This window comes from Chaetura pelagica, unplaced genomic scaffold (genome assembly GCF_000747805.2).
Source record: "Chaetura pelagica isolate M959 unplaced genomic scaffold, ChaPel_1.0 scaffold336, whole genome shotgun sequence".
Lineage (NCBI taxonomy): Eukaryota > Metazoa > Chordata > Aves > Apodiformes > Apodidae > Chaetura > Chaetura pelagica.
In genome coordinates, this window is record NW_009953652.1 from 2,716,041 (window position 1) to 2,727,880 (window position 11,840).

The 11,840-nt window shown below is 38.5% G+C and overlaps 1 protein-coding gene across 1 annotated transcript in view; it reads left to right on the top strand.

The window, feature by feature from the left end:
• The window catches only part of PCSK2 (proprotein convertase subtilisin/kexin type 2), a 203,112-nt gene that overhangs the window by 134,990 nt on the left and 56,282 nt on the right, over nt 1–11,840 (top strand). Inside the window, exon 4 of the mRNA XM_010000193.1 lies at nt 10,589–10,702. Within this exon, the coding sequence (XP_009998495.1) occupies nt 10,589–10,702 (114 nt within the window). The remainder of the gene's footprint in view (nt 1–10,588; nt 10,703–11,840) is intronic.

Genomic DNA, 11,840 nt, shown 5'->3' on the forward strand with positions numbered 1-11,840 from the left:
AATTGAAGGAGGGCATTTGAAGATTAAAAGAAAGGATTCTGACATACAGCATGTTATGACAAGGATCAGGGTCAGTCCTTTAGAAGCATTGAATTCAAAACTGATTTGGGTAAAGGACAGAATTATAAGACATGAACTGTTTCTTTCCTTTTTTTGTAAACCAATCCCTTATTTCCTGCTTTTCCTACCTTTCCTCTTGTTACAGAAATTGTTCTGTAGAAACTGTTCTGATGCTTCCTCCTGTGGCAGATGGCCTGTCCCTGGCAGCTATATGCTGCTCACCCAATGCTGTGCAGCAGTGAAACATAAACCTATGCTGATTTGATTAATGTGCTTTGAGACAGGCACCCAGAAACCTCTGAATCTAGGAGGACAAGAAGTGGAATTGCAAACTTTATGGTGTACAGCCCGATCAATATAAATCATCAGTCACTTTACTGGTCTGGGAAAGGCATGCTTGGGATCAAGCTCCTTGTCTTTTTTTGTCCACTGTATTTATGGTAGTAGATAAAGATGTAGACAACCCCTCTGCTGTTGAGTGTGTGAGCAGATCCATGAATGTGAGCAGCAGCATAATTGTGGTTTTCCCTCTGTTGTAAGATTGGCTTCTGTTTTGTGTCTGGCTTCTGGTTATGAAATTTCCTGAGAGAAGACATTGTACAGCCCATGTAATTCCCACCAGGCAGCACTTTAGGAAGATCAGTGGTTTGCAATTCTATATCTCATCTCCACTGAGATAGCAGCAGAGCTCTGAAGGCGTTAAAATGGACAAGAAAGACTCACTAATATATCACTACCACTCATGTGAGCCTTGAAGTTTAAGTACTGCAGGTTTGAAATATTGGAATAAGCTTACACTTTTTGGCAGTTGTTGCTATATCACTCCAGACAGGCAGCTTTGTGAAAATAGGCTTTGTTTTCTTTTATTAAAGCTAAATGGGCTTTCTGCAGATGTCATTACCACCTGGCTGGGGAGGTGTTGACAGCAGTGGGCAGTGATCAGTGCTAGCAACCTACCTGCGTGGTGCAGTGGGGACCTGACTCACAGAACAGAGACTGCAGGAGATGCCACAAGAAGAACATGTGCCCATTCGTGATGGCCTTCTCTGTTTGCGCACATTGACTGAGAGAGTTGCCTCTTCAGGAGTTATTCTCTCCAGATTGAAACTGTATCATTTGCTCAAAAAGCAGAAGAAATAGGGAAAGGAAAAATTGTTTTGCACAATGACAGTGCAGAAAATAAGTTACAAAAGAGAATGATGATATTCCATAGGGCACTCTCATAGTTGCAGCCAGGAAAAAGAAATCAAAAAGCACTTGTGCACTTTCTGAGACCAGGGTTCTACATGATGGTGCCAACCTTTTCTTCACTGCCACCCTGTTAGTCCAGGTTTTGAGAACCCACAGCTAGTTCTAAGTAACTGGTTAATTCAGACCTTCTTAAATTAATTTTAATGAAATTGATTTTCAGTTTGGTTCATGCACTGTCTGTAGGAAAACACACTGACATTACTCTGCCTTCCTTCCCTCCTAGAGACGTGTTACCATTTTTATTCTGGGAGGTTGCTTTTCAGCTGAGATTCTGTTAGAATTTACGACTGAAATTTTCTCCCTCTGCTGGATCCAGTGAGGCCCATCTACTTGGAAGACCCGTCAATGATAGAGAAAGCTGAAGTAAACCTTTACTCTAAGCCCCAAAGCATGAGAGGAGCCTCAAACAGCTCCCAGTGCTGTTACCATGACTGAACACTGTTATTGGGCAAGAGGGGCAGCTATGTAAAAATGCTGCCTTATTATTATTATTGTTGTTGTTGTTATTATTATTATTATTTTAACTTAGAAGCTGTTTAGAAAAGGAGTACACACAGAAAGCAAAATAAATCATGTAAAGGATGGGGCGATGTGCAGTTCTTCAATGAGTCTGACATGATGGTGTATTTACTGTTTATGCAGAAAGGGGACAATCTGTGCCAGTAATTCTGTGAGAGAGAATGTGAATTGCATTTTTCTTAGAAGATGTTTCAAGACAAATAATGTGCTATTAGGTGAAATTTGGGTGGGAAGGACGCTGTGGAGAATGCATTTGACCATGACAAGTTACAGCACAGGTCAAAAGCCAGCTTTTAAGTGCAGAATATTTTTGAAGATTAAGGGATTTATTTTCAGCGCTTGCTGCAGAGTTACTTTAAGGTCTTATCCTATGTTGACTCAGTTTCCCCAAATGATTGTATACATTGCAAGGTTCTTCCAGTCTATATGTATGCAGTGCACTTAAACATAATGTCTGTAAAGCAAATTTGTATATTCAAAAAGCAAATGCATGAAGTTATGGGTAAAGCTGCTACAAATGATACTTTATGACTGGAAATGTGTTTGGGCAATAACACAAATATTCACACATTTATAAGAAGTCCATCTGCATCAGGGGTGGTTGAGGGTACACTTTGACAAAGGCAGTGATTTGGCCTGTCAGTTGAGTCTTCCCATACAAACCAAACTGAACAGATATTTTTTTTTTCCAAGTGATATTTTTTCATAATCCCCACTTATCTGGAGACTTGCTTCATGAAATAAATTAAAACAACAGAGTTAGAGGCATATTTAGCCTATGAGCACTCCTGTTCTCTTGGGATTTATGAGATATGAATTGCTTGCATAGAAGAAGCAACTGTACTTATGCAGTCTCTAAAAAGGAGGTTATATAAAGGTAGAATCCGTAGTATATCTCTCCTTGTAGGACCAGTGAGCTATTGTGGAGCAGGAGGAAAGTCCTTTGCTGGAAGACTGCCCAGGAATGTAAAAAACAGTTCAAAGTTATAAATGAGCAAATGACAGCAAAGAGGGAATTAGTAAATTAGAAGATTGAGCATCATATGAACACCTCTTTTCATTGTACTGCATAGATATATAAAAAAACCTAGTCTCAATGCCAAAAGGTTTGCAATCTTAAAAGATGAACTGGGCCTGATTCCCCTTGAAAGTAAACCCTTTTATACTGCAGAGAGAGCCTGCAAGTATAACTTTGATCTACTTTGAATATCACCTAAGAGGTTGATAGTGTCCTTTGAAATAGATGAAAATGGCTCCATAAAAAGGCATACATTTGATAAAGGAGAAAAAGGAGGGTTTGTTGGGGTTTATTTTTTCAAGCATGATGTTTTAAGAAAAGCATAGTAGTACTTGGCAAAGGGATGTAAGAGAAGGGAAAACAGTGACTTGTAGTAACTAATTTTGCAGCTAAGAAAGGAGGATCTGCAGTCGACAGGGCCCTTTGTGCACAGGACCCAATTTTCTGTCACCAGGTGTGCTGTTTTTTACACCTTAGAAATGATTCTTCTGATTGATTTGGAGAGGCTGATCCTGTGACCTAATGTAACTGGTGAGATAGCAAAGTGCAAAATTTCCCCACAAGCTACTGATAAAATTGTCCCTTTGGTTTGCACTGGAGAGACTAATGCATGCAGTTATAGCCCATCTCCAGGGAGTTTCTTTCTTACAGAGATTTTTGATTTTGTAGCTGAAGTGACTGTCCTGCTGTCTTGCAATAAGATATTGTTTGAAATATAAAATATGTTGACTTTTCTGTCATTATATACCATAAAATGTAATGTCAGCTTCCCTGTGTAGAATAGGAAGCAGTTTTTCACTCCTTTGGAAACTTCTTAAGATTTCAGAAAGGTGCCTGCTCTCTTGTTGGCTTGTCTAAGCAGTGAAAAAAATGGAAATAAGAAATAGCCAGAACCTGTGATAGTGTAGATCCTGATATGACACTCATGCCAAACTGAGGAGAGAGCAGAGGGGTGAAGCAGTTTGCTTGTTCCAGAGGGAGTGCACTGCGTATCAACGTATCCAGCGCTTTTTCTCTGTCTCAGTCTTTCCCCTTAATACGTTCTATCCTAGAGCAAAAAAACTTCCTCAAAGAGGGCATGGTCCTATGAAAATTTCTGGTTTACCAAATTGGCATTTTCCTTTGCAGACCATCCATACTGAGCATTCATTTTACATTGCAGGCTAAACAACTCCCTTGCATTTCAAAGCAGAAACTAGAGGAGCGCTATTGATTACTTAGCTGAGCAGGTTGAATATGATCTGCAGCCTCCTCTTACACATTGATTCCTTGTCTCTTTACTCACTGCTTCCTGAATATCACTGAACTGTGAGAGTCCTGCTAAATGGACAAAAATATTGATTTCTATTCCACTTCTTTTATTTTTTGAAAGCTTCTTATTTACCAAGCACTAAACTAGTACCAGGAAATGAAAGGTCACAAAATAAAGGAGAAGCAGGTAAGTTCTTTCATGGTTGTTTTTTTTTTTAAATACTAATTTGGATGAAACACAAGTTGCTTAAATTATGTTTCCATCAAGAAAGGTTAATTGCCTGAGTGAAACCTTTGAATCCAGGCTATTCTCCTTCATATTTTGCTATTGTCTGAGTGATGATGAACTTCTGGGCTAGTTTCCTAAGTGACCATACTTCTGGTGTTACAGTTGTCAATGTTTTTGTTTGGTTTTTTTTCAGAAACATTAGCAGCCCCAGCTATGTTGGGTTTTGCTGTGCAGGGCAGTCAGTAAGAGTTTAATGGTGCCTGTATTTTGTCTCTGGTTTATTCTGTTGGAAATGGGGCATTTTTGTAATATCATAAGCAGAGGGGATAGACACTCGAAGAGCACAAGCTGGAGTTAAAGAAAGTCACCCAAGAGGGATGACTGGGGACAATATAAGTGTCCTGAGGCTTTAGTATCTGTTGATGGTCATTATAAAGCAAATGAAACTGGTTAGAGGAAGTGGAAAACTAGAACTGGCCCAGAACATATAAATGTAGTAAGTGAAAAAAGCAGCTGCTCCTTCTTATCCAATTACACTGTTTCATCTAGTAACAAAACAAAAAAAGAAATAGCAAGGTAGAAGGATGGCTAGGAACAATAAAAAATGGACATATTTTGCAGTGGGCATGACTTTTCCTGGAAATGAAAGCCATTCTTATGCTGTCTATGCTTGTCATTATGAAAATAGCCATTTAAAAATGCATAATACAGGAGTGATACAAGTATTTATGGAAAGTAACGTGGTTTTGCTTTAATTAAATCTTTCAAACTGAAAACAATCTGCTTTGTGTGTCATTTGCTTAGAAATGACAGGGAAGGTTGTATTGAGAATCTCTGTTTCAAAGCCCTTGTGCTTCAACAGCAGCCGTATCTTCGCTGTATCAGGTCTAAGTGTACCTACTAAGGAGTGGCAAGGTAACCTGGAGAAAGAGACCCTGTGCAAAAAACTCCCCAGGGATTAATGGATACAGGTAGAAAAGGCACTTGAAGAGTCTGCTGTGGATAATCCTGCAGAGACACATATGGTTAAGAGCAAGGACTCACTGCTATGTGTGGAGAGATCCGTGAGAAACTTTGAAAGTTATTCTCTTACTTGAGAGGAGCAGTTGTCATTTGATTAAAAAATATTGGATGGTCAATTACAGTCACAAGCCCCCTGACATCTCTGCTCATTGTTTCTGGGCCTTGAAACAAGCTCAGAAAGACTGAAAGCAAGCAGAGGGATCCAGCTATGTCAAGACAAAGGCATCCATTTTCTGCATGGCCGTGGCTGGATGGAGTCTTAGCAGCCTCACCACCAAGGTATCTCTTAAATAGCAGAAATTAATTGTCACCATTGCCATTTAAAAGTGATTCCATTTTTTTAAGTTTATGTTACTTTAGTTACGGTTCAAGTAAGTCTGCACTTCTTTTCTGCTAGTGAGGGGAGTCAGCATTATTTCTTTTATTTTGTAGTGGAGAGTCATAAAAAACGTGGTTACTCTGAGGCTTCACTGAAAATGCAGAAGAATGTGAAATGAGTGTTCCTCTCTGACCTCTTTGGAGCTTCTTACCAGCAACCAGCTGTCGGATAATACAGATGATGAGTGTGTGCTCTGTGAATGGGGTCAATATTTCCCTAATAGACATATCTCTTTTATGTTATGTGGATGGAGTGCATAGTAAAATTTATGTTTGTGTTTACTTAGAAATTAGAGGTGAAAAAGACACACTGATGAACTCTGTATGGGATTTGGGAACAGAGGGACTGTCATTTGCGGGTGAGACCTCAAAAAGCTGCTGTAGGTGCATAATATCCCATTCTTGATACTTTTTAAAGAGAGATGTGCAGATTATTCTGGCTCACTTGTACTTTTGTACCTCCATCTTCTGTTGCCACTGTTTCTTTGGATATCAGAAATTAATGATAGTAGCAGTCAGGACAGCTTTTCACTAGCTGAAGGTGGTTTGTTTGATGATACTGTCACACATCTGGACACGTTGTTCCAAGCCACCTTCATGGGATACTGGTCTTCAGTACAATTCATAGGGCCTAAGTCCAACCACCAGCCTAACTCTTTTGAATATGCAGACTATCAGTTTCAAACTTCTTCACCTTCAGGAGCAGACCTGTGTTGACACTGAGACTTTACAGAAAAAAGAACCAGTACTTTGGCTGATCATCTCACCACTATGTTTTTTTTAATAAAAGCCGTGGAAGCCGTGCATACTAGATGTCATCACTGGGACTGTCTTTCCTCTGGAATTTGGCCTGAATTCTCGTGTTCTGAAGGTCTTGACTCTAGAGGTTGGGGTTGGGTGCACTGTTCCACTTCTGTATACCTGCTGATATAATTTAGCAAATCTGTCATTCATGCTCAATATAGCAGAATCATTTAACTGCAGGTTCTCACCAGTACAATTAACCCTGTTCTGTCAAAATGAAGAGCTGATTATCTTGGCAATCACAGGAGCATAGAGCACAGTTAGAGAGCTGCAGTTTCTGGCCCTCCCGAAGCATTATTGTAGTCAATTGATTATTTTGTTAATTTGTTCTGCATCAGTATCCTGCTGGTTTATTATCATCCAAGTAACTTTATGCTCCATGCGTAACTACAAGTATATTAAAAATCATTACTTGAATCTTTTTTTTTTTTTTTGGCAATCACAGGAGCATAGAGCTCCATGGGCTACCACCTTTGATACATGGCCTTCATTCTGATTATAACACAGCTAGTAAATTTTACATTATTTACTCACATGCTACTAAATAGATGCTCAGATTTTGCTCTCTAAATCCGATATCCTAAAGAAGGAATAAATGAATTAGGAATGAAATAAACAAAAGGTTGTTACTGCTGATAAGCAAGACCAATGTTGAGACAGTAAAATGCATGCTATTTTAGTAAGAAAAATCTCATTCCTTCACTAGTTTCCAATAAGTATTTTGCTTCACAGGCTCAAATAATTGAGAGATGCTCTTATCAGAAGCTTGGGTCTTATGCACACTTGTTTTCCTGCTTCATTTAAAGAAAGAAGTACTTAAAAGGTGGCATGAGGTTGCATTATGCTTTGGTTGAGGACTGGATTCCAGGTCTGAGCTTGACACAAACACAGGGAATTAAGGCTGTTGTAAGATCGGAATGCTTTTTTGATGATTTTCTATCGCTGCACATGCAAAGATGTTCTTTATTGTATGTGTTCTTGAAACACATTACCTATGATGTGATATTTAATGCATTTATGTCACTGATGTCACAGGGAGGCCTGCTCTTCTTCAAGAGAAAAACCATAAGATAGAAGCAGAATCAGATGTGGTCCCTCTCCTGATCTAGACTAGATATGTAAGCACAAGTTTCCAGCTCTGGAAGAACACCATTTTTCTAATGTAGATATCCAGCTGGAAGGAAGACTAGGATTCTCCTATATCTCCAGCCCCAAATGGGCAGTTCTCCACTCAGATCACTGGGTTTGCATTTTAGCATTTTCCAGTGATATGTTTGTTCTACTGGGAATTTTTTGTCTTCTGAAATATATGGAGATTATCTGATCTCAGGATCATTGCTTTCTAGATGTTCTCATTGGGAGAAAGACAAATTCTTGCCTCATACAGGGTAAGATCCTTATGGAAGGGAATTGTAAATGAGGCAATTTGTAGTTCATGTAAGTAGGAAGCTACCAAAGCTTTACGCAAACCTTTCAACTCATTTAATGACAGAAATGCCTAATCTTTTCTGGATGTGATTGTATGGGTTGTGATCATTAGTCAATGGGAGGAGAAAACTCTTGTTTCTGTAGTGAAAAAGAGGCCTCAGAATTTCTGAGACTGTTATATCTGTGCATGGTAACAACCAGTGCACCTTTTCTTCATGTGAAATATTCAGAAAACAGCCAGAAAACAGAGTGGTTTTAGTTCAGAGAAGGCTCTACCTGCTTGTGGGGTGTATTTCCTTGTCTCAGGAAATTCTAACATAATATAATATAATAAAATAAAAAAATACGTTTTATTGTGAAGATGGAACAAACCAGACAAAAGTGATGATCCTGAAGAGAGAAACTAGCAAATTGCTCCCCCACTTTCTCCAGGTTGTCTGAAAGAAAAGCCAGGGATCTGAAGCATCACTGTTTATTGAGTAGAAGTCCTTTTGTACTAAATCCTAAATCAGTGCCTTAATGCAGCAGGTCCTGCAGAGCCAGTGTCAAATGATGACAGCCAGCAAGCTTGCGTGGGAGCACAAACGCATGAATCTTTTTCTCTGGCATCCTTCTAAAGTGAGGATTGGCTTCTGCTCATAATTATTTTCTTTGGTGACAGCTCGGGGTTTGCAGTGGCAAGCAGAGGCAGGGGTGGTAACAGAGGAAGGCAGAGTGACAGGTGATTGCTCTGTTGTCTCCATGGTATCACTGAACCTTATCTTAGAGGTATCAAACAGTGTGCTTATGCCTTTCTGTAATCTGTACGGCTACCTGGCAGCACTAAGTATACCTTGTGTGGGTCCTACTTAATCACTGTCCTCTTTCCAGCTTATTTTGTATTAGGTTTTGTCTTTTCAGTCTGCTCTGCTTTTAATGAACCTGCACAAGTAATGGAAACACACATATAAATGACAGTACCTACCGATTTAAAATCCTGTCATTTTGTACTTAAGGAGATAGAATTCACACAAGTGTATTTTTAGAAGCATTTGATACTACCTTTTCAGGGCATGCTGTCCCATCCTTCCACTAATAATTGACATTAGGTTTTCAGGGTTAAAATGAAGCAATCTAGTTGTGAGGAAAACAGCTTTTAGCCCTCACCAGTTAGATCCCAGTTTAATCTGAGCCTTAGGCACCTCACTGGGCAATGTCTTTTGGGGCTCCTGCTTTAATTAACAGAGACGGAAGGACACCTGCAATTCAACTGACCTAAGCTCTGATTTAGCCTTTGGATTCATTTCTCCTCTCTTGATTCTGACTGACACAATATGAGTTACTGTGACGCAGTGGTGTAACTCCTGAATATATATCCTTAATCAGAAATGCCAGTGCCACTCATGTAGAAGTGGTTCTGCAAGTTATTAGACTTGTTTAATTAGCATGCATTTTTTTCAAGAAAATGCCAAAGGAAATGTTCAAGGTCTTAGCTGCACCTCAGGGCGGACTCAGTTTATGGCATTCCTCTTTGATCAAGAAGGCTAGATTTTTATATTTTATATATATGTATGTATGTATATTTTAGTTAAATCCTGGGACTCTTTGTGCTCTCTTGGTTCCAGGTCTTAGGTTAAAGCATACAAAAAGAGTGCCAAACTTGACAGGAGTTTTGCAAGGTCTGGGAATATGTTAGCACATCATGTAACTCCAAGTACAACCATCCATTGGTCTCCTTTAGGAGTGCCCTTTCGCATGAGTACAAATAAGATTATTATGGTCTGACATTTGTCGTTTCTGTCTTCTAAGATATTTGTGTGTCTAACTTCATATTTTCTACAGTGCTTACTTTAATGTTTTTGTGGATTTGCTGTTCATAAAGAAAAGGATCTCTAAAAACCTATGGCTACTTGTGTATCATAACCAGTATTTTCATAGCTTACATTTTAGTCAGTGTGGTCAGTTCAGTGGCTTTTCTGCCATTTTGTTTTTCCTGCAAGTGTATTTACTTATCACTTATTTATTGCAAAGATAATCCCTGAAAGGAGATGGGTATACAAGACATGTTTCTGAGAACCTCAGGAGTATGATGAAAGCACACAACATCGGATTTTTCTCCCAGCAAATCCCTTTGACAAGAAAGACTATCTAATACTCTGAAAATGCCCTGAAGAAAAATCTGAAAAAATGAAAGTGTGGTTGAGACCTGCATTCTTGTTTTTGCAAACGCCTGCAGCTTGGAACAGTGACATATTGGGAATTAGTTAAATAATTTTAGCTTCTAATAACAACTTTTTAATTTTGGTGGCAATGAAAAAGTAAAGTATGGCAAGAAAACCCACGATAAGAATGATACCTGGATAGGAGCTCTTTCTTATGCAGATTGTTGGGTGTCTAAAACATGTTCAAGCTCTAGCTTTCTTTCAGGTAAGACACTTCTGGGTGTCTCCCTGAGACAGCCATTGTAGTAGTCCTGGAGGTCTCTACCTCTGCAAATTTTGACTGAAATCAGTCACTCGTTTAGAAGTTGCAAATGAATGACATGGTGTGATTTCATAATCCTTATTTCTTATGAAAACAAAGCTAAAAAATCTTTGTATATGTGGTTAAGAGTGTTGAGCTAAAGATGTAAAATTTAATCCTTCCAGGTAAGGAAAGCTGTGCAACAGGAAGGCTTCAGCAGAAGGAAGCGAGGATATAGAGACATCAATGACATTGACATCAACATGAATGATCCTTTATTTACAAAGCAATGGTACCTGGTAAGTTTTTTGAAAGAAAATCACAGAAATCATAAATAATTTGCAATCCAGCCATTCTGTGCTGTTTTAACGTTTTGCAAGAATTCTTTCCCAATATGTCACAGGAACTTGGGAATGCTGAGTCCTGTTGTTTTAACTGTACCTCTTTCATGCTGGGAGGACCCAGCACATTTCAAGACCTAAATGTCATTTCAGTCAATGCAAAGATCCTTAGGAAGCTTAAAAGAGAACTGTGTTGATGTCCTTGGGACATTCCTGGTGTGCTGATGTGACCCCTAAAACTACATGTGAATCATGTCCTTGAGCTGTTGCCAGGTATAAGTTGTTACAGAATTATAACAAAAAATTCTAGTGTATTGACTAGAAAAAGCTGAGTGTTTTCTTATGGAAATGTTAATATTAATCTGTCAAAAGCAGAGCAGCTGATATTGATTAATTTTGGCTGAAGCCAATGTCAAAAGAAATTAATAATTTCCTAAATTGTTTCATTTTTAATGTGTCATATTTTATAGGGAGAAGTCTTATTCATAAAAGAAAAATTAAATTTGCATAGCAGTAGCCAGAATGAGATTTGTTTATTTAAAAAATTGATAAAATAATTTTGATCAATTATAATGTTGCAAGCTATTTATGATGAAATAGTAATTGTGGTAGAGCTGTATTAATTTAGTTAGGGTCTTTTTGCTGAAGAGTGGTGTTTCTAATTCTCTTTCCTTTTAATCCATTTCTTATATTTTATGAATCCATCCAATATATCTGGTTTTTTTTTTCGTAAAGATAAGTTTTCAGATAACTGAGGGCATATTAGCATGGATGAGACCTTATCATCAATGAGATATTAAACTAAAGTGTGGATTAATGCACTTATTTCTGATACTTCAATCAAAGCTATAAATTTTGTAGATTATAGAGTACACTAAAATATATTTTGAAATGAGATGTGTCTGACACAAAACTGAAAGTTCTGCAACAGCAGAAGTCATATTATTTTTCCTACGGAACTTGAGAAATTTGCAAATGAGTTTGGTGAACATGAGTAATGCCTGAAGATAGAAGGGATGTCCATACTGCAGGCCCATAAACACCCCCCCAAGGTTGGAAAGGACCCTTGGAGTTCATCTAGTGAACTTTCCTGCTG